The 27,354-nt window shown below is 35.4% G+C and overlaps 1 protein-coding gene across 4 annotated transcripts; it reads right to left on the bottom strand.

Annotated features, from left to right (window-relative positions):
* Positions 1–1,676: 1,676 nt before the first annotated feature.
* Positions 1,677–27,113, bottom strand: LOC121860016 (mothers against decapentaplegic homolog 4-like). Of its 4 annotated transcripts, none has more exons than XM_042357033.1 (14): positions 26,742–27,113; positions 24,170–24,298; positions 23,718–23,822; positions 23,429–23,603; positions 20,688–20,884; positions 20,206–20,241; positions 19,445–19,541; positions 18,757–18,846; positions 16,949–17,275; positions 16,242–16,345; positions 15,841–15,977; positions 14,760–14,928; positions 13,338–13,470; positions 1,677–12,473 (listed from the first exon to the last, which is right to left on the bottom strand). In XM_042357033.1, the coding sequence occupies exons 2-14, from the start codon at positions 24,296–24,298 to the stop codon at positions 12,259–12,261; spliced, it is 1,914 nt and encodes a 637-aa protein (XP_042212967.1). In that variant the 5' UTR covers positions 26,742–27,113; the 3' UTR covers positions 1,677–12,258. The 4 variants fall into 4 exon arrangements, with proteins under 4 accessions (XP_042212967.1, XP_042212974.1, XP_042212981.1 ...); XM_042357040.1 differs by having other exon boundaries at positions 20,688–20,881; XM_042357047.1 differs by lacking the exon at positions 20,206–20,241.
* Positions 27,114–27,354: the final 241 nt, after the last annotated feature.

Raw genomic sequence — 27,354 nt, 5'->3', positions numbered from 1 at the left:
AGCTATAACAGGGAGCTGTAGTGGTCTTATAAATGCCAGAATATACATGAAAACATATGCTGATAGCTTCTAACTGTGCCACAGGTTGGTGGTTATGAAACAGAGGTAATAAAATTTAGTTTTACATTTACAGTAATGGTGAATGAATACTAATGATAAAATATCCTATGCAATAAAAAATACAACTACTAATACATAAGTGTTATCATTGTAAACGAATACTGATAACTTAGATCACACAATATTTGTTTACATTAGGCGAGGGTAGCAGTTATGAGCAAATATTCTTATGAGTATATATATATATATATATATATATATATATATATATATATAATTAGTACCCTGAAAGATTAATTCAGTTCATTCTAATCATGGTAATATTCAATAAACACCTGAACTTTACTGTCTTTAAATCAATTTTAGTCAAACACGAGCTCATTTCAACAATAAAAAATACCCACTGCAAATCAAAAGGTTTCTGTTGCAAAACACAACCACTTTTAGAGGTTACTTAACAAAATAAGTACAGTACAGTATTTGAACTCCAGTCTAAAAATAAAAAAATGTGAAAATACAAAAAAAATTTAAATTCTACCAGAGAGTTTCCTGAAATCAATGCGCTGTTACGACTGTCATCCTCTTTTGAGTGTTTATCATTCTGAGTTTTTTTTTTTTGTTTTTCAATACAAGTTTTATTCACTTATTTTTGTTGAATTTGCTCTTATTCTGCCTAAGTGTTGGTGTTATGTATAGAGGTGTGAAGGGAAACCATGGTACGCTTACCAATCAGCAAAAAATTGAAATTTGACAAATTTTATAACCTGAAGGAGCATTACGGTGTAGTTAACAAAACCATGTATCAAGTAGCAACAGGATAAGCCAATATGAAGTTTCATTAAAGTTTTATGATAAGAGCGATTCAAATGAGGGCATTCCCAAGCACAGAACCATTTACTGGCAAATATGACGCTAGATCGGCTGACCTTGATAAGCTTGTTTATTAAATGTTTAAGCAAATCTACAGTGCTTTTGTACCTATTTCAGGAACACATCAGTATGGGAAGTAAAGTAAACCCCTCAATAACTCGGCACACATGGGGCTCTGGCCTTGCCGAGTTATCCCAAATTCTGACTTACCGAGGCACTTCCCCCATCCTACAACAATACAATAAAAAATTATCGACCCATATATGTGTACAATGAAAGACAAAAGTCGTGTCGCTAAGTTTGGTGAAAACATATGCCAAAGGGCTAAACTTTTGGTGTGCTCTGCCTTGTGGTAGGGCTCTCATAATGTTTCACGAGTTATATTTAATCTTCGGACAAAACCACGACACGACTTTTGTCTTCAGTTGAACATGTAATTACTAAATGTAAAAAAGTAACACTTACCAGCACTGCAGGCGAAGAATGAAGCATCATAGTAGGTGACACAGAGACATGGTGGGTGACAGAGGTATGGTGGGTGACAGAGGCATGGTAGGCGATGCAGGTGGCCAGATATGCCGAGATTTTCCCAGAGTTATACTAATACATTCCGAGAACACATCCATGCCGAGTTATCGAGGATTTACTGTATAATCAAAATATATCCATAAATTGGATCACTAATCAGTCATGACAAATTCAGACTGGGGGTCATGTACTGTACTGCTGTAATTTAAACAATAAAATTTTGCTGGAGTTCAATTGTATTAATGATTTCATACATATAGTGAAATGTTATACATTAATTAACATTATGTATTACTGAACAGTGTTCAGTGTTACAACTAGTAATACCTCCGTTAGCCGGAATCCCTCTTAACCGGAACTCTCCGATAGCCGGAATTTAAATTTTGTCGGCTTTGGGATGGGGGATATTTTTCTGGCTTTGAAAGATGATGTAATGCACAATTTATGGAACTTCCGAGAACATTTTTCCGTTACCCGGAAAATTCCGGGGATGAGGGATTTTTCTGGCTTTGAGAGAGTCGTCTCGTTACCCGGAAATCTCTCGGTCCCGGAAGTGCTCAGCACCAATTGTGTTGCCTAATGGAGATATCACTGTACTGTAATGTACTAATAAACCTGTGTCTCTTTATCAAACCAAAACCCCATTTCTGTAAATACTAAAAAAGTTACACAGTGGGGTATGAAAAATCCACAGGGATATTTAGTTTACATTGCAAGCTATTGTATTCAAAGAGACCTTACTCCTCGCAACACAATTTTATAAAATTTTCATTTCACACACCAAATGAAATCTACATAAATCTGTACTGTGGGTACGTTAAACTATGACAAGGAAAATGGTAAACAAACATCTGAGAGGTGAATGTACAAAACAAACAGTTAAAATAAACTTAAACAAACTTTATCAACTTCCTGCTTATCTCCTGATTTTTCCTGACATTCCAAGAAATACACAACTAACCACTACTGGTTTTGAAAATAAAAACAATGAAAATTTCCAACATTCTCATTTTTAGCAAATGTGTTTCCCAATTCTGAATTAAGATACAGTACAAGTTTCTGAATCTAATGTTTGTCATCGCCAGGCTGTCTATCAATTACTGGCATTACAAAATCAGAGAAAAAATCCCTCTTTCAATTCATCCACACCTATAAGTTTTGTCTGAATTCTTTGTTATACAGTAGAAGTCTAAATTCATGTTTCCAGGTACCCACATCAACACTGAAATGATCAATGCACAATATGGCAAAAATAAGGTTGAATTTTTGGCTCTGCAGTTATGAGGAAATATTCATTATAAAATTATAAAAACCCTAATATGGCACTGACTTCTACATTAAATATCTACACAAGACACCATCCCAACCCCACATACTGTACACTCATACAAGCCCTACACACACACACACACACGTAAATACATTGAATGAAACACACTCCACCAAGTAATGTCAATACTGTACATATAACCAATTACTCATTCCCAAGATACCACCACTCCCTCCCTTTGAATCCCCCTAACACACATACATACAACATCCTCATCAACCATCACATCATTTCAGTTTAATTTAATGCCCTTTTCTTACTAAAAAACAAAAGTAAACAAGTATGGCTGGAGAGGGTGGTGGAAGGAGGTACTTAACACCATCCCCACACTCACTGCACTGCCCCCCATGTCCCCCTCCACAAATACTCTCTCTCCACAAGTGACGAGTATTTACCTATTATAATTAGTGACTACAACACCAGTTATCCCCTCTAACATACCATCATCAACCATCATATTACCAGTATTTCAATATGATTTAAAACCATTGTTTACATTGTACAGTACACTTTTATACTGTATATAATTTTTTCATTCTTAATATATAACTGTAATCTTAATTTCTTTTTATGGACTGTGTCACAATGATGTAGTATTTCTTATTGTGTTTGCAGTTGTGTGTTCTGCTGCAGTCACTCAGGCATTAATAACATGACAGCCTTTCTGATTTGTCCACTAATTTGCTGCAGAATGTGTATGGTGGTGTATTTGTATCTCACTGTGAACAAGATCATGTTCATTATTTTATTGGATGTGCAGTAGCTAAAGCAACTATCTATACACACTTTGTGGGAAACAATATGAAACCATGGATGATAAATATTGGTATATGAGGGCTGTCACTAGTCACACGTAAAATTTTGGAACATATCGACCCCCACTTGCACATATACTGTAGTTGTTTTAGCTACTGTACATGTACGTATCTATATACAAAATGGTTTGGGTCTCATAGAGCAGGATATTTAAGATTTGAGGCATTGTTCTACATTTGACAACTGTATAGCATCAGCAACATCTACACATACTAAATGTCCGAACATTAAAAAAAAAAACTTATTAAACAATTAAAATATGGAGTTTTCTGTATGTAAAATTAATAAAAATCATACATTGGATTATTGACTTTTCCCTTAATGGCATGGGCACCCTTATATTTCACAGTCAGTGATACATCTCTATATTTAATGCATAACATGTCACCATTTGCATAAAACATGTATATACAGTACATCCACCAAAAAAGTATCACAAATTCCCTGAGTGAAGAGTTGCCCTAAGGCTTCCGACACAATCCTGAATTTCATATCCTTATTTGGCGTTTCAATTTGCTGTTTCATGTTACAAATATAAACGTTTGTGATACTTTTTTGGGTGACTGTACTCGTGTAAAATTGAGTTTCAAATTCACAAACTTAAGTAGTGTAAATTACAACAGCACTTTCTACTCACAAACCTTAAAACAATGTTCCAATTTCATACAAAACACTTTTGATTTGCAACTGGGTTATTTATTGTCCAAATAAATTCATAATTTATCAAAATTTTCTAACCATGGGTAATGTCAGGTAAGTAATATCTCCGTAAGCCAGAATCCCTCTTAACCAGAACTCTCCGACAGCCGGAATCGATTTTTTTTCTTCAGAAAATCGTTCCCAAAGCCGAAATTTTCCAAAAAATTACGAATTTGGGACCAATTTTCTGAGGGGCACATTTTCTCGATAATTCCGATAATTTTTTTCTGGTCCCCGTTAAATTGTGAGGAAGGGGGATTTTTATTCCGGGTTTGAAAGATGAAATAATGCATCATTCTGGAAGATTCCAAGAAAATTTTCCCATTACCTGAAAAACTCTGGGAATGGGGGATATTTTCTGGCTTTGAGAGAGTCGTCTCGTTACCCAGAAATCTCTCATTCCCGGAAGTGCTCGGCACCAACTGTTCCAGCTAGCGGAGATATCAGTACATCTACCATATATATCAGAAAGGATGGACCCTTCTTTCTGGGTAACTATATGTGTATGGTTGAGTATTTGTATTATTGTGTATGTGTATATATATATATGACAATAAATGTAAAAATTTCAGGTCATGGCACAACTTAACCAATTTCCAAGAAATTACAACCACTAAATATCCAATAACATGTATGAACACAAACTTATGGCACACCATAATGTTTAAATAATTGAGATGGATTTCTAAAATAATAAAAAAGGTTGAATTTACCATGAGGAAAAGTAATAATAATAATAATAATAATAATAATAATAATAATAATAATAAATGTGACCAACAACCCTGGTGGGCGTGGTGACCAAATAAATGTACACTACAGACTACCAGCATCCTCAGCTTCTGTTTCTTAACCACCAAAATTATACTGTCTTCAGTGAATTCTTGAGACAACACAACAAGAGATTTACCATTGACTCATTGGTTAAGTTCTGCTTACATCTGGCATCCTCAACAACTGTCACAATTTATGGAAGTTGATTGGTTGGTGGCAGTCAGGTGTGTAATGTGAGTTTCAGCAACCAACAACCAATTGACTTTCATGAGCCGTGACAGTCGTTAAAGGTGTCAAGAAGTTAGTCAATGGGTTAATTGAAAGGGCTCTTCATTACTACATATGTGTGTGTATAACCTTTTGCTCATTAAAAAAAATACTTTATTCTGTATTTTTAAATGAAGAGAAACTGCATTCAAAAATCTTCCAAAAATAATGAACATACATTCATTCAAGAACACATTTTGTTCATTCATTAAAAAACATGCATGCATAAAACATAATTCAACTGTACATGTTAAAACAGCCTCTAAAAATGAGGTAATTGTATGAAAGTCAGTTTAATGTCTCTGATGACATAGTGTCCATCAAACCCACAACTATTATTATTATTATTATTGACGGGCAAGATATCGTAGGGGACATTGGGCTACAAATACATTTTACACCTAAGGGGGAATATAATGGAATGTAAATAGAGCCCAATATCCAAAGAAAATGCTCAGGAGAGAATATCCAGCATTAATTAGAAGCCCAATTATGCCAAATAAGTCATGATTCAAACTTATTTATTACCTTCTTGATAATAAACTTTTAATTCTTGAAAAAAAAATCATCAGGAAACATTAATGTCATTTTATAAGTTTGAGCAGATATTAAAATCAACAGCTTCCAATCTTTACTATTTGAGAATATATATATATATATATATATATATATATATATATATATATATATATATATATATATATATATATATATATATATATATATATATATATATATATATATATATATATATATATATATATATATATACTGTATGCTGTATTAGGTGCATCCTATGTCCTACATTACGTATATGATTTACAGCATCTTCACTAGAAAAAAACATACGTTTTTTAAGCCATTTGAGATCCTTTTTTGTTTCCAATCTTGACTCCCTAAAAAAAATAAATAAAATAAATAAATAAAAAATAAATCAGCCATGAGATATTATTAATGTCATTACTGTATATTCCTCTGAATGTCTTACTGATAAAAAAAAGTTAATATTAATTACCTAGACCTTTAAAAGTTCTTGACATTAACATGACATGCAAGTGACATTTCACAACATGACGAATATAAAGTGACATGCGCAATTCTATTAGCTTTTGTAGACTGGTATTTATTAAAAGACTCTTTACTTATTTACTTTGCTTGCTTTTAACACTGCTGTCCAGTACAGGCACCCATACATTAAGATGACACAGAGGAGCCACATGAGGGTGTTCAAAGCTGGCATAACTGTTGTTTATAGTGTGTCTATGGTAGAGCGGTTAATGAATCTATATTATTTTTCAGGAACTTTGCAGTTGGCATGACATTGATTTAAAGGCCCACAGACACGCTATAAATGTTGTCTTCTTTACATGCACACACACACAGGTTCTAAAAACTGTATTGTGCCTCAACACCTGATATGAACTGTAAATAGCATGAATACACACATCGTAACTGATCCTTTGTTTCATTCTAGATACGTTTTACACTCGTTGTGACCTAATGTATTCCTCCTCCAACTACTGTACTATTACTACTTCAATTGTCCCTACTGGCAACTTGTTGTGATATTACCTTACCTGGGTTGCCCTGTAGTAGAACATGATACTGCAGAGAAAGGAAATACATATATGTACATTACTCCCAACCAAAATGGTATCTTTACACTATCATACTTTGTGAAATTATCAAAACCTGAACTAGCATGCCTTAAGCAATCATATCATTTAAAACATTGAAAGTATGTTAAAAAAAACTACAAATATAGTACCTAAATATCATGTTATCATCTCAATGTGCACAAAACCATTTGCTAAATAACCTTTGCACATAAAACTGAAACATTATTCTACATTAGACTTATCAAAATACAATAAACAAAAACTGCTTAAACAGCTACAAATTCTTTTATTTTGGTGACCAATACTTCTGGTTATCTAGGAAACTCAACCAGAAACATTTAATACCCAAAATTATATTCTTACATTACATTAACTGAAGATCTTTCAGCATGTTGTTGAATTAGAATGAACCATGAAACTTCTTGATAAAAATTAAATGTAATTAACTAGGTTTGAGATGACCCAAGTACAGTATTGGTAAAAATCACTGTGTCACAGAGACAAGAGGTGAATTCACCTGACTGACGATAACAATATATGTTCACTGTTCAATAAATAGTAAGTTCAATGTTTCCATCAAAGCCAGCCAGTCTTGAACCTTGGATAATACTAAAACTAACTTTTCTGTGTCTTTACAATTATATAATGAGACTTGATGACGGATAATACTAAAACTAACTTTTCTGTGTCTTTACAATTATATAATGAGACTTGATGATTCTCCACAATAAAGCCAAAAGATATGTACATAGTTTCCAAACATCTTTCAATTCTATGGACTGAAAAAAAATCCTTGTCTGATGTCTTCACTGTCTACTTGTTGGGTAATTATGTTAACAATAAGGTGGTTTCCCTTGAGGACAGTTCAACCTCAGCTTCAACATTTCCATTTAAGGATAGAAACTGAAAATAATTATGAAGGTTTAGTCATTTGCCATGTGTGTCAATTTCAGTTTCATTATAAGTTCAACAGCAGTAAAGCCCAAGGTGAGCACCGATAAAACAGAGGATTGAAATATGAAATACTATTTTATGGCCATGGGGAAGTGGCAAGTGACCTGCAGATTATCATGCCAGGGCTCGTCTTGTCCAGAGGACTATCTACATCCTTACGTTTGTTTACTGTCCTGTTGGATCCGTGTAAATTGCTTCATAAACCACTGCTCATCTCGGCAAACAGAGAAATGAGGCAAGCTGTGACTCTGATCTGGTAACTGCTTTGAAAGTCAATAAGTCAGCAGATACACAGGGATGAATGTGGGAGCATAGAACTAGTTCAGTGCGCTCAAACCTTGGATCTCAAATTTCCTTGCTCACCTTTTCCTAACAACAAAGAAACCCACCAAGGGTGAAGGAAGGGATTCCAGATCACTTCTCTTTTCCCTTCACCCTCAAAAGGGAATTTATACTTTTATCCCTTTTTATGGACTATGGTTTGACAAGTGACCCAAAAGAATCCAAATCATCTATAAATGGGATGGAGGTCATGATTCACAACAACCAACTAAAGCACCTCAGCTAGAAAGCAAGTTCTTTGTAATAAAAGGACTAACCATAGACACTTCCAGCACCACACAGTCTGATATAAGATTTATCACTCAAAAAGAGTCAGGCCCTTCATGTCAATACAAACAGGTAGATTAGTAAATAGGCTTGGAAAGACAAGAACCCAAGCAGAACAGTTGAGTGGTACTGGTAACAAAATGAATGACTCAATCTGGTATCAACTGGTTGTCAGACCCCTGGAGGACACCTCTATGCCTTGATACAAAACTTAAAAAAGGATATAATAATTTCTTGAAAGGGACTGGTGTGTGCAGGCCTGACCACTCAGTGCACTCCACCCTTTAACATCCCTAATAGAATATCCTGTAATTTCAGACTACACCAGGGATGAAATGTTCCCCCATACCTGAAAGCTGGCTAACATCCCTCTAGGTCATTAGGCAACTATGAACACTCTTGCAACATAAAAGTAAGGAAGACAAAGACACCCTTTACACTTATGACTGTAGCTACAGCCAAAAACTGATAATGAAAGGGTAAAATTAGCTCCTGACAAGACTTGTTGACAAGGGAGAGGTGTTCACTCGGTCTGGCCTTTGCTTGAAATTGAGGAGTGATCCAAGATATGGCAGTATACAGATATAATTTAAGCCAAATGAGGATTCTGGAGCACAGGTCACCCTGCCAGTGTAATGGTTACCCAGTACCCCCAACTATAAATGGCAATTGTTTTATGATAATGTCTGTTTTTAAATACCTGGATGTTAGGACAAGGAAGAAACTAAGAAGTTACTTTACTTTAGCCTTAGTTGGGAACATAGCAAACACAGACTGACACCAGGCCAGAGGCATGTAAGTGTAAGAAATGATGTACTGTATCTAACCCAAATTTGTGACCGAGTGGTTCAAATCCCGATAACTAGTACAGTACGGGGTTTGTTACAGTGTACCAGCTGAGTTGGTGGCTTTCAAAGTAGACACTGGATCAGAATCAAAGTTTTCTTCTTCAATCTTAGTCAAATGGACAAGTAGCTGTGTATGAAGCAATTGAAACTAATCCAACAAGACTGCAATACTGGGCAAGGAAGGGTTTGCCAAGGGGTGTTCCAGGTCACTTGTCAAATAATCCTAAAGGCCATAAAACTATATGATTTGAAAACTTTGCAATAAAAAAAAATCAATAACACAATCTGCTACACAGCAATGAACAAGTCACATTTTACATTTACTTCACACTAAGACAGTCTTCTGATGCACAAATGCTCATCCACACTGGTTATTTCTTCCCCTCAAAATTTCACTTTATTTCTAGCCAAACCATGTTTCTGCTCTTAGGATGTTACATCACTCCTTATTATCTAAACAGGTTATGTAGTCATGGAAAAAAGACCTGTCAGTCCTCCGTTCGTTCCATCCATGAACCGGTGAATCCCAGACGTAACATATTGTTGGGCTCATAGATGGCACGCTGTGATGTCCTGAATGTCACATTATGCAACATAACCTAACCGACAAATCCAGCCATCATTCACTAATATAAATCGGGAGTTATCTAAGTGATGATGCAGGATTCTCTTCAACATAATACATAGGGATGGACCACCTCCTGTACTCTCTACAAGTCTACTATGTCATCCCTCTTTCATTGTCATATAACTAACCCTCCATTACCTTGTTTTTCCAGAACAAGAGTGCCAAACAGTGCCTTGTACTCCATATATTTGCTCGAGAATAAATAATAAATAAAAACAAATATATAATAAATAAAAATAAATAAATAATAAATAAAAATAAATAAATAAATAAATAAAAATAAGTAAAATACATAAATAAATAAATAAACAAATATTAATGTTCACCCAAAATTGGGAAAGAAAAAACAAAATTATTTTCACCTGAGTGCAAGTAACAAGGTCCTAAGTATCCCTATCTCCTCTCTTAATCATCTTGTTCATACAGGACATATGAGGGCAATCAATCACTGCATGCCTGACATCTCTAAGAGCCAATCAACACACTTTTTTACTATAGTGTCTGCAATTTGGTCTCGACACACTGAAGCTCTGGGAGACATGTTTTGCAATATTCTGTCTGTTTTCATTCCTCAGTTTCTATCCAAAACCTAAACTCCTGTAGAAGAGAAGGGAAGAGAAAAAGTTACTCTCAGACAAGTCAACATCTCAAAGTTAAATCATCCTTTACTGTCTCCACATCATGGCCAACATCTGAGTAAGGAGCAGAGGGGCAGTCAACATGGTTTGGCTAAAAACTTTTATCCCTTACATTCCATGGACCCCTCAAAGAATTTTGCTTCTTCATGACACTAGAAATTGATAGCAGACTTTATTTCATAACTCTTATAATAACAATATTTATGATCCATGAAACTTGAAAAAAAAAAGAAAAAATTAATGGTGAAGAAGAATAATCCTGAAGTCCTAGAACAGCAGGATTTTGGAGATGTCTCAATTCTGGAAAATAACGTTAGTGAAGCATATATATATAACTATAGAGAGAGAAGATGTCATCCAGGTTTAGGGCAACATACTCATTGGAACACACAGCCTCTTTTGGCTTTCAATTAACCAAATGATAATAATAAAATGTTTTGTGTCAATTTAGTAAACATCAGAACATTATTAAACTAGACCTCACTCCTCTGCAACCTCCTTTACTATTAATAAGGTTTACCTAAATGGAAACATGTGGTTTGACTGGACTTAATTACTGTATACTGAAAAAAAGATTTCTAATGTGGGTTCAATTAATAAAGTTTCAGGATAAAATTTAAAAACAAGGGAACTATTTACATTGCAATGACCCCCCAAACCCATATACTGGTAAGCACTGTCCAATTCTTAAAATGCTAACATACCTCTAAGAGAAGATGCAGCAATATGAAGTCAGTGAGCCAAATAATATGTTTATCCGACAGTTTATACACAGTAATGGTACAAGCAAGTAGCATAACTTTTTTTTATTTTGTTTTAGAGCACAGTGTGCTGCCATAGGTCCTATTATATAGGCAAATTAAGGGTGTAGGAACTGGTTCTGAACCAAGTAGAATCTTGTGCATTTATCTAGTGGAGAACAGGTAGGAAGAACAAGGTTCTAGTTTACTTACAAGCCTCCTTCGTTACTGACTAAATATTAATTTCTGGTAAAGACTAAATTCCCATTCATAAAATTGACACACCGGGCATAAAGTCAATACGTACTGGAGACTGAATCATAATCCACATTCAAATATGATATCTTAAACTACTAAATCAATATCTAATATACAAGATCCAACATAGTAAATGCGGCAACATCAGTGACAAGACTAATTGTAATACAAAAGCTGAACTAGATTTTACTATAAAATGAACGGGAAAATTAACTTTGCACCAACTCCCCATGTACTCAAAATTGTTCAACTTACGAAAAATTAGATTGACGTTTTAAAAATTACACCCAATCTTACACTCCATCATAACATAATTATGAGAATAAACGAATTGTGCTTTAACACAACTCTATAGATGTCTAGCATTTCTCATATCCATATTCTTTTGATGTGGTCCATTGCATGGGCCATGCAACGGTGTATTCTCACTTAGAGAAAGACACGGGTGTACGTATGTGTGTGAACTTGGTACGTGCATAGAGCCAAAATCGAGGGACATGCATTCACATGAAAAAGGGCATAAAGATCAACTGATCTTCGCCTTGTACATCTTCTAATGTGAGTATGAGTTGATCATCCTGTGAAACTATCTCTTGCACGTCCCTCGATGGCTCATTGCATCACTCTAGAGGCCGTGGACCATCAAGGGGGATGGTGTGGAGAACTTCATCTAGAAGCTGAAGCGCACGGTGTAGATGAACCTCTATCCAACACGGGGTCTCCTTGATGGTCTGTCGTGGGTAGTCTGGACCCCAACCCTTCACGAAACTTAGACGCAAGATACAAAGTCTTCTAAGATCATCCACTCCTATTCCTGCAGCAGCTGATAGGTTACCTGTGTAGGAAGGAGAAAGTGGCTGTTTCTGATGGATTAAAGAGTCACTCCTGATTATATGACTAAGAACAGTTTACAACTAATGTCAAGATATCAACACATTTGATAAGTGACAAAATTCAATACTGTAATCTTTTTTCTTTTTTATAATTTCAACTATCTCCTTACTTTAAGCCAACCATTTCTGATTAAAACAATTATAATGTATATGGGCAAATAGCTATCATTAACTTGGATATTATTATTCAGAGTAAAACCATCATATTCATGAGCAGAACAAGACAAACACTGACAAGCTATTAATTAGATTACACTTGTTTTATTATTCAATGCATGGCTCAGTTGGCAGCATTCTGGATTCACAACCTATGAGACCTAAGTTTGAATCTATAGTAAAAAAAATTTATTCCCTAATTTTAAATTTTGTTGTCAAGTTAGAGAGATACTGTATATGCAATTCTAATTAATGTATATACCTGTATGTCCTTTTCCTTAGAGAATTTTGTACAATCAAACAACTAAGATGAAAACAAAACACATCCCCTACCAGTCATACATTTCACAAAAGATTTGAAGTTTATTAGTGTTTGTTATTCCCTTAATTTATGCCAAGTAATTCTCCTGTAGTTTCCATACAATGAGTTAGTAACGTGTAAAAATAGCTGCCGACAGACCATTACTGATCGCATTAAAACATTACTCGATTTGTGCTTTCTTATCACCAAAACTTCAGACAAATTTTAAAATAAAATCTTCAGTTGTTTCAGTGTAAAGATAAGTGATGGAAAACTGAGGATAGATGGATGGACAGACAATCCTTTAGTCTCCTCCAGGAAATTTAAAAATACAGTTCATATTTCTTACCAGGAGAGATTCCACCCACAGTAGCTGGACCTGAGATCTGTCCAGCAACAGCAGCTGCTTGTGCTGCAGCTGCTGCCTGAGCTGTTGCTGCTTGAGTCTGCATCTGACGGTGGCACTGACTCAAATCAAATACCTGTAATAAGGATATGTTTAACGGTCATGATCATAATCACCTGAAATATGAACAAGTTTATTGTCCTTCAAGATGACCAACAAAAATAATACAAAGAACTAATGTGAAATGAATGTGGTTAATAATTCTGAAAAAAGCTGAATAATACTAAGAAATAATTGTGGTGTGAAAACAAAGTACATGTAGCTTTCTCAAGTGATCCTGTTCTGAATCCTCCTCTAAAAAGGTCCCTACATCATAAGGGCATCGGACTCAGCTTGAGAAGACCTGTGCATAGAAAACAAGTTCCCAACATGATGGTGAAACACACATATGATTCACCATTCCAATTACAGCACTGTACTGTGCCATGAAAGAACTTCTAAAAGTATTCATACATCACTCATTAAAGGATTGTTAAAGCTTCCACATAAAGAATAAAGGCACTATGCTTAATAATGTATACTGTATACACCTAAGGAGAAAGAACAAAAACCCATACCTCAGACTCGAAGCATAAACCAGATGAGAAGATATTCCTCTAATGAAGGAAATACCAGTTTCCCAAATACAATACTGAGATTTTTAACAAAATCAAATTTTGGGCCAAAATGGCTGAAAACTAAGGCTTATGCCTTAAGAATATTTACACCGAAATACTGTATACTTTTCTCTCAGAATAGGAATTTATGGGGTTTAACAAATTAAGTTCTTCCAGAATAACACAAAAACACCCAAATCATACCTCAGAAACCCATAGTTAGCGAGTAATTGGCATTGAAAATATAATTAAAACCAAAAAAATAATTAAAATATTCCAAGCATCATTTTGACCACTAATTACTCCACAATCGAATGGTGGACCATAGATTTGGAATCAGCATGCTCAGGAAAGTTATCCACTTTCAAAACTCCACAAGCCAGGATACAGAGAACTACATTCACTGAAAAGAAACGAGATAACAGATCCTTCTGAAGCTGAAGACCCTAAACCTTCATCTCCGCCCCTTGTCAGTAGATATTACCTCATGAGCTCTACCCTTTCCATGTCTTTCCTGATATGATTTAGCAGTCAATGAAAGTTAATTATTTTAGGTTTACCATAGTCTCACTTGAGGAATAAGAGGAAAAACATTAACCCATATTAAAGATGGTTAGACGATAAGTGCAAAGGGGAAGTATTAAACATCCTTACACAGGGAGGCCATGTCTTAAGTATACTGTACTCACCTACACGGAGGAGTAATAACAACACCATGTGTATACTCACCTTCGTAATATAAAGGGCTATAAACCCAGCAGTCACCCACCTTGATACAAGCACAGGGGTATATCTTGTGTACGGCATCACCTGGGGATCGGCCCGCTTCACGGTCGAGATAGTAACTCTGGACAAACACACTGTGGTCACTCAAGCAACGCAGCCACACGTCCCCCTCGCCCCTCAGGTCCAGCTGAACTCCCTTACCAATGTGCAACCTACATCATAACAAGATGTAACTCTCTGAACCTCCCCGGACATTCACCATAATTATCTGCTTAATATGAGACACACCAAACCTCCCATGGAGATATTGATACATTAAAATTGATACAACATTAAGCATTTCTATTAACTGTAAGAAAAGTGTGAAAAAAATTATGAACCAATGCCAATAGTTGTCATGAAATCTTGAAATTAATAAACAATGAAAGACAGAATTGTTATGTATGTACAGCACACCAAAACACGTAGGAATGAAAGAGGTACATTCGGGAATAACTAACATATTGTACAAAAAATATATAAACAAAACATAATGAAAGTAATGTTTGCTGGTGAAGTACATAGGCCAAATTTTTTGAGAAAAAGATGATTAAATATTTATCTTTCTGGACACAGTATTATCTTATGCAACTTAATAATGAAAAACCCAAAACATAAGAGACTTTCTACACATCTCAGGTCATCATAGTGAGACCCTTTCACCATATTCCCATTCATTATAGAGGAGGGAACAGAATCCTCACCACTGTCATCATTCACAATCAAATGCCACCATCAGAAGAATCAAAGCAATTATTCACACGATGAAATCATCTCAAATATGGGACAAACACAAATTTAGAAAAGTGAACAGAAATTTGGTGAATGAAAGTCAGTAAAGGGTCATAAAAGTTTGCAAAAGTTATACACTTTCATGCCGTGGTTTAAACTTTAATGTTCTGAAGTCTAGTATGAAGGTGAAGGATTTTTAGTCATTCAATTCTTAAATCCCTGGGACCACCTGGGACCTAGGGATTCGACCTCCTACACTTGCTGACTATAAGGAATCTCTTGATCTTTGAACATGTTTATGAAATCTCTTTCAGTAATAAAATACTGAAAAATTATTAAACACTTCCACTTACCTAGCTCTTTCACTTTGTTCTGTACGGTGAACATTGCTCAGTGCTCCCAAGCAGAAGCGGTTGCCACCTGAGGGGTCTACATAGCCATCCACAGTCACTGCTGGACAACTAGAGGGCACCTTAAAAGTCTCGCCCACCTAAAATTCAAGTGAAAATTTAGTGCCACAATTATTATGACAAACAAACAAACAACCCATATGGACAAGTGCCATATAAACACACCTTAAACCTTGTTATACAGAACATTCATGGAAAGCTTTAGAAAAATTTAACCAGTTGGACAATACATGCATGGATTACCACCCAAACCATTTTTACCCAATGTATTTTTCTGCTGGAATCACTAATAAAAATATTTAGTTTATATAGTTTATATCCCCCTTATTTATTTATCGTCTCACCTGAGTGTCTAATTCAAAGTATGCTATCGAACACCAAAACTCCGGGCCTGGTTGGGATGATAGTGGTGCAATCTGGACATCCTGCATCATCTGCTGCTGGTCCCCTGCACAGTAACAACATAACATAGTCAATTAATCGAACACCATATAACAAGACAGTACAGTATTTATAAAGTTAAGGAAACTAACTCGGTCAAGATAAAATTAATTTATTACTTTACTGTACTACCAAAAAGTCTTAAAATGCTACACATGTGATGACAATTTTTGGTGCATACTATAATTCAAGCCAAAAATAAATATAATAAGTGAAATACATGCAATGGAAGACTCAGAAGTTACTGGGAAACTGTAAATGTTTATTTTATTTCTTAAACATGAAAATAAAGTAAATATAATCACTACATACATATGCTAAATAAAAAAGTAATTACTACATACAGTCTATATATATATAAGTTGTGAGTTCCTTAAACACAAGTTAAATAGACAGGTGTGTTGATGTTCCAGAACCTTCAAGTGAATCATAAATAATTCTCGTCTCAATGAATAAACATCCTAATTTGATCTTTTATACCAAGTACCTGTACACACCTAATGTAGAGATTAAGAGAACAAATGAAGGGGGAAGTTCATAAGAAACACTGTAAGAAATGGGTTACCAGAGTGGAAAAACTTATTGTATTCGATTGTAATGGCTTACTTACAGAAGCTATGGTTCTGTCGATCATTCATCATGTTGGGTGTATAAGAGAGTGTGTTCTGGCCACTCCAATTTGGCTGCGAGGACATGGAGTGTGTGGTAACTGAGAGAGGTGAAACTTGCTGGGGAGACGCAGCAGCCTGGCCAAACTGGGAAGTGACTGGGCCTCCCTGGACAGTTCTTGAGTTGGCTCCTGTTCCACTTGTCAATACTGTAAACCCGTTTTGTTGTTGCTGTGGCTGTTGTATCGGCTGAGGTTGATGTTGCGGCTGTGGCTGCGGTGGCTGTGGTGGCTGTTGAAGGTGGGGTGACAACTGGCTCAAGCTACTTGCTGAAATAAAATAATAAAACATATAAACATACAAATGACAAAAATGACTAAAACTAACATTCAAAAGACAAGACCATCAACACAACAGAACACCAAGACACCTGCTAAACATCCTCAATTATGAACCTAACTTACAATAAATCTTAATACAAGAATCAGCCAGTAATTGCATCAGCATGTAAATACCGGAAGTTCATTATCACTAAAAAATATCACATTTCCTATCAAAAAGGTCATAGAATAAAATTATTTTTGTTCTATGCATAATCTCACATATATACACCAGCATGGAGAGTTTTATGAAAATGGGTCAAACAATTACAGAATTTCTGGATACAGTGGTCCCTCGGTTAACGAGCACAATCCGTTCTAGAAGGTTGCTCGTTAACCGAAACCATTGTTTCAATGGGTTCTTGGGTAATTGGTTCCAGCTCACCGAAAATTGCCTAAATTCAACAAAAAAGGTAGAAAAGTACACTTACTTTGAGGCGTGTATGTAGAAGGCTCCTGGATGATGATGATGGGAATTAGAATGGGGGTGGAGGAGAAGGGAGAAGAGAAGGCATTGGGGTGGAAGAGAAGTCGCCCCATGGCGCCATTTCACCCATAAAATTTTAGTTCTCTTGATGTAATTCAAGATTATTTTCTTTAAATCAACACTGCACTGCATTATGTATTGTCAATATGTAAAATAAATTTCAAAATGACCAATATAATTTGCTTGTAAACACAGAAAAAAAGCGTTTAGTTGAAGAGAGTCTCAAGCAAGATGATACCTCCACTGAAAAGACACAAAGACTGACGCCTGTATGCTGTGTTGGTAGGCTGGATGGCGTGCCATAAACTAGTGACCTTACCTTCAATTATGTTCAATAATTGTTAAAATGACTAAAAAATTTAATATTAAACTTTTAAAATTATTGAATAGTATAAACTTCTTGATATTTACTAAAAGGATAAGGAATTTAAGCCCTAGAACCGATTACTGTATTGGCGGACTAATACTACAGCTGGTGGACAGCCAAATGCAAGCTAAAACATGTTGAGGTCGGCTCGTAAGAAACTCGTTAATTGAGGGATTGCTCGTTAACCGAAGTTAAGAATCTTATGGGAGGTAACTCGTTAACCGAGGCACTCGTTAACCGAGGATCCACTGTACATATTAATGGGAATTTTTCTATGGAATTCACATTTTCACCAAATTAATGACAAAGTAAAATGAGTTTACTGTCTGTAAACAAAATATAAGTTGACAAGAAGGCAACTATAACTGTATGTGCTGTTAATCCATTATCACCTTACAATGCAAAATAAATAAATAGAGATCTCAATGCATATCTTCTCATCTATCTCGCCAATGCTGGACAGTCAAAATAACAGTCAAACTATGCTGAACACTTGATTGTTTTCAGGATAATCTGTCCAGTCGGGAGTTCCTTAGTCAGGTAAAATGTCCAGAGTCCCGACACTGCAACACTTACTTGATACACTGTCAGGAAAGAACTGCTGGGGACCTGGAGTTGATGGGCTGGGAGACTGAAGCCCTTGTGACATGTGACTGGACGTGCTACCTGTAAAAAAAAAACACATACACTTAACTCCTACTTCATTCTATTTACTTCAAGAACTATCATCTACTAGATCATAAATTCTGGTCAATCTTCTCTACAGCCAAGGTCTTCATAATCAAATATAATAATTACATTTTTTCCCAGATAATGTAAAAAAAAATTACACACTACTTCAACTTGAAACATGTTTAAGTACAGTATTAAGTTTATTTTTTTCCACTCTTGTATACAATAATACATTTACCATTACCTATAAAACAATATCATAAAGCTCTAGATAAGGTCCTGCCTGGCCTTTGACCCTTTGTGCAGTGTGGAAAATGACCCTAAAACTTTGATGAACTTTGATGATGATGACACAAACACCACACTCCCAACAATGTACAACCTTTGACCTTAACCTTTGACATAACAGTAATACAAGCTCATGCCTCATAACTTTAAGAAGATACAATTAAAGAATTCTTTGCAATTAAAAAAAGATCCAGTGAATCACCCAGCTGGGGTGCAGTAAAGACCTAATAATGCACATTCATATACTGTATATATCTCAAAAGTACTAATATCATTCCTGAAGGAGAGCTGATAAGGGGTTTACCTGTAGGGGAGAGCAGAGAGAAGGACGGGTGAGACACTGGGTGATGGGATATGGTCTGCTGTGGGGCACTCGCCACTGTCTGATGAAGACTTCCAGCCTGACAGAGAAATAACATAAATCTAAATCCAGTACAGCATCCAGAGAACATGTGCCTCACTATATGAGAATCTGTAATGTACACGAGTTAAAAATTTATACACGTGTCTTCAAATCTATTTTCAGTGTATTGACATAACAACATGAAACAAAAGATTATGCTAACTACAAACATTGTTGAGAAATGAAAGAGATTTTGAAAATGACCCGAATAACTACACTAACACAGGATTGGTAGTGGTGGGAGATTAAAATGCTAAAGTGGGTAATATGGAAGGGATGAGAGCACAGGTAAGCATGGAATGTAACAAATGAAAGAAAATGGGGAGAGAATGATAGTAGAAACAGGTATTAAAAAGTGAATTTATGATAGGTGACAGTGTGATATTCATGGCTTAGAGGCCTCGTCGTCAGAGGGAAATATTATAGAAAACATCCGATAAGGCAGTTAGCTAGAGAGACCGAATAAAAACTAATGATGGAAGAGTCTTTAGTACAGTACTCAAGATGATTCCAGTGACCTTGTATACTGTGCAGAAGAAAGGTTGCATGAATAAAAACAAATAAAAAAAAGAGGAAGCATCTAAATAAATAATACACAACATATATACTAATATCAACGGCAACAACGATACCGAAAGACAATAAGAAAATTTTTACCCCACCTGTGAGGATGTTGGGCTAGCTTGAGGTCCGGCCGGCTATTAAGTGACAGGTGGTTAATATACAGTACCTAGATAATGACATGACATTTATCTCTCTTCAGTCTACCATAGGTTTAAATTCTTACATATTCAAGAAAAAACAAACATATCTTGTTAAAATTGTAAACCCCTCCTTCATTAAAAACCAAACACTAATACTGTACCACTGAGTAAGATTGGTCAAAAAAACCAAAGGCGGTGAGTAATTAGCATTAGAAAAGTAATTATTTTTTTTAGATGTCAGTTGCACAAATAATTATACAGATATCAAATTACAGACAACATATCCTTAATCAGCATATCCTTAATTACATATCCTTAATCAGCATGTTCAGGAGTAAATATATTGAGATTTTGAACAAGTTCTCTAACACTGATTAGAAAGACTTGTATATGAAAAGGTGTTATGTGTGAGTCAGGGGCCCTGCCTAAACTTGTCCTACCTGTGAAGACGTTGGGCCTGGCTGTGAGCCTGGGGGCTGATGCGGTATGGCAGACAGTCCTGAGGGACCCGGGGTGACTGAGGGCTCCCCTACACTCGCAGGTCCCCCACTCACTTCACAATCCATGCGTAGTCCATACTCGTCCTTCACCAGCTGACCTGTAGATGCACCCTGCAGGCTCAGCCCAGTCAAGTCTGCTTTGAGGAAGAGACCGTCAGCTCTAGCTTGTCGTAGGAATGACAAACAGTCAGGATGTTTATCAAGCATGAGGTGTTAATGTGTGTAATAAAATCATAAGGTACTTCATAAAAATGTTCTATGTCTAATAAGATAAGAGAAGAAAATAAAATTGGAAAAAACAGAGATGTAACTAAAATTTCAAACAGGCCGAACCTAGATATTGAATAAGTTTACATTCTCGAGCATCACTCTGGTTCTCTAAGTATTCCTTCACTCTATATTCTAATGCCTTAATACATGCACACACCACTTCATCTCATTCCTGAAATATCTCTCCCATTACAGCATAACTATATCCCTCAACTGACCAATCAAAGATCCCGCCAACTTGTTACACACTAAAGCAACTCATCCCCAAGGGAAAATTGGACAGAGCTTCCTTACAAGTGCTATTAATATTAGAAACCACACATTTCTTCTTTATTTTCTATTTCGTTCCTTTTATTTCTGTAATTTTTATGTAAACCATTAACATTTGTACTGTATATTCAAATTTAATATCATTAAGTTAATATGACTTTCAGTAATGTGACAACAATCATGTTTTCTGTAAAGTACTACTAATGATACTTACCAAGGTTTCCAAAAGTGAATGCTATACTGTATGTGAGAACAATATTAAACATATATGCACCTTTAAAAATAGAAGACTGAACCCGAAACCCTGTTCACAAACTAAGGTGGGATAGTGGAATTCTGTATAGCCAGCACTTGTCCATTGAAAAGATGAACCAAAAATTGTGAAACCACCACTTGTCCTCAACACCTGTAGCCATGTGGCTCAGAGGCAAGAGCCAAGGAAAAAAGTCTCATGAAGGCTCCAAATATTCCAGAGAAATTTCCTATAAAGTTGAGGATATAAAGGACTAACTCTAAAGACCATGCCACAGCAATATTTCACACTGGCCTTTTCAAAAAGAAAAATCATAAAAATTTACTAATATCCCTGCAGAAAAATAAAAAATAAATAAACTTTCTCAGAGGTCCAACCAGAAAAGGCGTATCAGATGCTAGCACGCCAGCAGACAAATATTGAAACTTAAAAACTTAAAAATACTGAACTCGATAATAATAATCATCAGGATTTATACCTCTGATGAATCATTGGAAATGTTTCTAATGTGACAGACGCTGCCTATTTATAGACACCCAAGAGCACTCAGCACTGGCACTATGGATAAGCTTCTAAGAAACTGAATCCTGGAATTGAAAACCTTTCACAAACAATAAATTTCTCCCCCTAAATTCCTTCAAACCAAATCTGTAAGATAGATCATCCCACCATGCAATACTATACTGTACTCTCATATCGGGGGGGAAGGCTCCATCATAATGAGAAAGGTCAGTTCTGCTCTGACAGACATTTCCTCTATCTGGCCAAAATCCTCATATCTACCCAAACTACAAAATTTTTATAGTATAGTTCTAAAATACAGTGGTGTGTGCCAACTCCTCTACCATCCAAGGCCAGTCATCCCATTCGTTTGTTTGTTACTGGAGTCACAAACAGAAACTACAGTATAGTAATAAAACAAGTGCTGACCAAGAAAGTGTTAAGTTTTACATTCTCCTAAAGTGTCTTGGCATTTATATGCAAAGTACGGTAATTAATAATAAAAGTATGCTATGGTTACAAATATAACAGTGTGTGTCAACTTAACCATCTTCAGTAGCTATCAACCAGTTACTTAATTTGTTTGTGTGTTATTACATCTCAAAAGCAAGAAATTGAAATCAAATAAGAAGATTAAAGTTCTTATTTATTATAAACCACATAAATAATAAAAGTACCAAATAAACAATAAAGTGTCCCTCCACCCCCAGATGGCACTACACACTCAGACTTTTATCTGTAAACTGTAGTGCATTTCCTGTCAGTCTTTACTTTATTATCTTTAAGTAAATAAAAATTTCTCAAGTTCATTCCATACATTTAACTCTAAGTGGGCATGTATAACACCTCTGCCTGTAAAATGACATATCATCCAAGATTGGCATTGTGAATAAACAGTCAGTTAAGAGTTAGGTGTTATTTACTGTAGGAATGAGTAAAAAATAAAAGAATCAAGTTAAACACAATAAAAGCTAATGTTGTCGGCACACTGGGATGGCCACTACCTCCTCAACTATACTGGCAAGGCATGATGTCAGGAACTTCAATACAGAGATATAAAATAATTTTATGAGAGTGGGGGGGGGGAGTATGTGACCATGTTCTGATAACTAAAAGGAAGAATGTAGTGATTAAATGCCATGTTATTAATTGTAGTTCAATAACATTCTAAACATTTCATGGTCATTCATCTTCAGGTCTAAAAATAATGTATTGATTGGAAAATATATGAACCATTAGTACATGTACACACAGATACACACACAGATACACACACACAATCTGTATCATCAGGAATAATAGCAATATACAGTACACAAAGGACCAAATCATAAAAAAGGGTTACATATAAATCCTGATAATTCCTTAATAACTGGTTTTAACTTACCAATGCCAGGTGAGACCACTCGTTCATAGTGGTAAGGGTTGACACACACCGAGTCACACTTGAGATCAAATGCAAACTGGCAGTATTTGACGTGCTTCAGCTCATTTTTATGTAGATCCGGCCATCGCCAGATACGAGCATATATTACGTGAGGAAACCCCTTCCGACCCGCTACCTGTACAAATCAAGAGTCCAGGTAAGTGGATTCATCTTACAGTGAACATAAAATTACCATCAATCAATTTCTATTTAAAGTCTTATATGAATTTGAACTAAAATGATGTCTTACCTGTAATCTCCCATCAAGAGTTCGCTGTATAGTGACACACTTGCTGGGGTGAGACCCATTTGTTGTAATAGCGGTTATCAATGAATCTAGTTCGTCTCGCTTTTCCTGGAAAGATATACAAGTGTAAACAATTAATAAATAAATAAATTCAATAAATAAATAAATAAATAAAACGAAGGACCAAAGTAGACCTATGGAACGGTCTACCAGCTCAAGTCATGAACAGTAATGGGCATCAAAATAGCCCTTAACAAAGCGATCAAGAAAAATGGAGGGATCCTACACAGGCCACTGGCCTCCTTTTCTCAGCATGGTCACCTCTAGTGGGTGGCCATTAGGTAAATAAGAGGTCAACACCCCTTTCGTTCACTTGTACTGTATACTAAAAACTTCCAGATGAAGATTTCCGAGAAAAAAAAAAAAACACACCACAAATCTACCTTCTGACCTACCTTAAGTTTTTTGACAAGACTCTCAATGGCTCTTTTGGCAAATCCCTCTGATTCTCCCCCTTGGCGATGGCACATGAGGGAGTGAACGATGCTTAAACACGCATCCGCAGAGGTAGGGGCCGCCGTCATCTGCAAATGTGAGAAAGCGATGTTTAACACAATCCCAACAAAATTTAATCAAAAACATTTCAAAACAAAGTAACAAAATGTTTCAGGCTTCAGGAATAGTTTCTTAAGAATTTTAATAATCCCTAGTAATTACTGAGGAAAGTCTTCCATTATCATAGCTATCTAATGCTGCATTAGACCAATACAGTACAAATGAATTTCACGATAAAATTCCTCAAGTAACGACCTCAAGAGTGATTCAATATTGTAAATACAGTACTATATGTGTACAGTACAATACACCTACATGTACATAAATATAAATTGTCCTCTCCTATGTACATGTGTGTATATACAGTATGTATGTGTGGTTTAGGACAAATTAATATTTTATAATAAACCTTACCAATTATAATGATTATCAAAACAGTTGAACATCCCAACTGCACTATTCTGAGCTGCAAAATAATGTAACAGTACTGAACTATGCCATTGTACACAAACAAGACACAAGTATTGCTTCTCAACTGTCTAGAAAGCAACAACTTTATGAAATATTGACCTTGGGTTTATAAATCACATCATTAATAAAATCAACAGCAGCAAATGGCTTGCCAAATGTTCCCAATGTGTCTATCTACAGAAGAAAAAAAACAACATATGTTTTACATTTTCACCCTAAAATGGTTTCTCGCAATAGCACCACATTTACTCTCATGGTGTGCAGTGCTCCTAAATTTACCTAACAAAAAATCTTACCAAAATATTCCTTCATTATCATTGTTTATGGCCATTTTCCATGCTTGCATAGGTTAGCTACAGTTCCTAACATAGTTAAGTCTATTTCAGGCAATTCTATGAAAAATAAAAATAAAAGACTTAACTGACAAACAGCTTAGATGACTATCACGTTTTTCTGACAAAAATGATGAAGTTCTCTATGTTTCTACAATACCGTAGTCAATTTTATGAAAGGTAATCTGAAAAACGTGCCTTTAGAATTATTACATGGTAACACTTTTGTATATGCAGTACCTGCAGCCTCCATCTGCTGTGGCAAATGAAAACAAACCATCATAGTTTTTTGTCTAATTTTTACAGATATGGACAAAGTTTGAAATTACTCAGTGGTCCATATCTACCAAAACCAGACATCATACACTGAAGGTTTGGTTTAAATCACAGGAGTAAAGTGAAACAGAGTGGAGGCCAGAGCCAACTTGCTTCAAGAGGTTATCAGGCAAGATCTCCAAGAAAAATTTAAATTTTCAAAAATAGATACGGTAGTTCAAGACATGAATGTACCTGGTGAATATACTACAGTACTTTTTTATGAAGGTAAAATGAAAATAACACTATTGCCACTATTAAAATACAGGTATATGCATCCAAGTCTTTTGTCTCACATGCACAGTATTACGAGAATTTAAACTTATTAAAAATACGTACTGCTTCAAATAATATAAATTAAGCGCACAAATAAAAATGTAAGAACACTGTATATAATTATTCAATCTCTGACACTACGCTAATTTAGTTTCTTTCACGCCATCTTTCGTAAATTATTTAATATTGCAGATTCATACATCAAGGAATGTTAATAATTGCCAGACGGTCTTCTTCAAGCATCGGCCTATATAATGGGATTCTAATTAACATTAACAATTAGTTCAGATTCTTAATTCTGCTCGTAATTTTTTTTTTAATTATGAAGACCAGTATCATAGTCCAAATTAGCTGTTTCAGTTGTATGACAATCTTAAAGTTTGACTTTTACAAATATCATTTAATTGTAAACAGCAAACAAACCATTTTTCTATAACAGTCAAAACAAATTATCAAAACCTAAATTGACTGGCTAAACAAAACTTAATTATCTTAGGCAAGATTCAGCAGGTAAGGTTAGGTGAGGTGTGGCTGTTTTGGTGGGTTTAAAAGTTGACCACAATACCTCAATCACCACAATGGAAATATCTCAAGAAAATGATCTTCAAAACTACTGATATCATTTTAGGATCTGCAAATACTGTTTTGGTAAAAGAGTTTTTGTTTAATGCATCACTGAATAAAAGAATTACAGTATATATAATAGCTACTCCATCACCACAAGTTATTTTTTTCTGCTGCACAACTGAATATACATACTAGGCATTAAAGCAAACATACTCTTGAAGATAGGGATGAAAAAAATAATAATTAATAATGCAGAGTCATTCTAGATATTTGCCATTGCTTTAATATTTATAACTGAACAATAAGAAAATAACACTTAATTTGAAACTTAAAATTCCATATAAATATAAGAAATGCATCTTAAAAAATATAAATTATTAAGTTAATTACATTTTATATTACTGTTAGTTTAATTAATATAGTTTGTTTTTGTGTTTGAGGGGAGGCCGTGAGCACCCTAGGCCTATAGTGACACGACCAACAGCAGCACACACAGGTCACCACCACTCACCTTAAGGAGATATTTGAACTTGAAGTAGCAGCACACTCACACACTACAGCCAGGGACAATGCATCTTGGAGGGGGGGGGAGGGGAAATTACCACAAGTGGTTTAAATGGTCATTGTTTTCTGGGAATGACGTCTTGCTGCCTCACAGACCCTCACTTCTCTCCTCCTCTCTCTCACTCTCCTCTCACCCTGTCACCATATCTCTCACTTCTTAATCATCTCTCCACTTATTAAGGAAGACTGTATGATCAGGAACACTGCCACTAGTTAAACTGGGTGATAGAATGAATTATATTATTTTGTATTTCGTAATTCCAGCCCTACCAGCGGGCGAAGCAAAACAAAGCTGAAACAACCGACGGTCACCAGCGCTGCCATGTCGGCTTTACCAGTTGTCGCCTACTACCACTAACTACCTACCACATACTCTCAAATAACCTTATAAACTTAATAATTCCTGCCTAATTGATAAACTATTATCCATTGTGCATAATACCGGAATGATAAAATTAAGTTGCAATTAGATGAAATGTGTTATTTTATAATTAATATGTATAAATTCTCTAGTATTAGTTAAAAATTTGGATAATCTCCGTTATGAATGGATGTACTAT

Source organism: Homarus americanus, unplaced genomic scaffold (genome assembly GCF_018991925.1).
Source record: "Homarus americanus isolate GMGI-L3 unplaced genomic scaffold, GMGI_Hamer_2.0 scaffold8020, whole genome shotgun sequence".
Taxonomy (NCBI): domain Eukaryota; kingdom Metazoa; phylum Arthropoda; class Malacostraca; order Decapoda; family Nephropidae; genus Homarus; species Homarus americanus.
This window is presented reverse-complemented; position numbering and strand designations above follow the sequence as displayed.

Bases quoted from the DNA above. Each gene is read 5' to 3' on its own strand.
- LOC121860016 (XM_042357033.1), bottom strand. From the start codon at position 24,298: ATGACGGCGGCCCCTACCTCTGCGGATGCGTGTTTAAGCATCGTTCAC. The intron at 17,276-18,756 runs GTAAGTGTTGCA...ATTTTATTTCAG, and splicing joins CTTTCCTGACAGTGTATCAA to CAAGTAGCTTGAGCCAGTTG. The intron at 16,346-16,948 runs GTAAGTAAGCCA...GTTACTGTGCAG, and splicing joins TCGACAGAACCATAGCTTCT to GGGACCAGCAGCAGATGATG.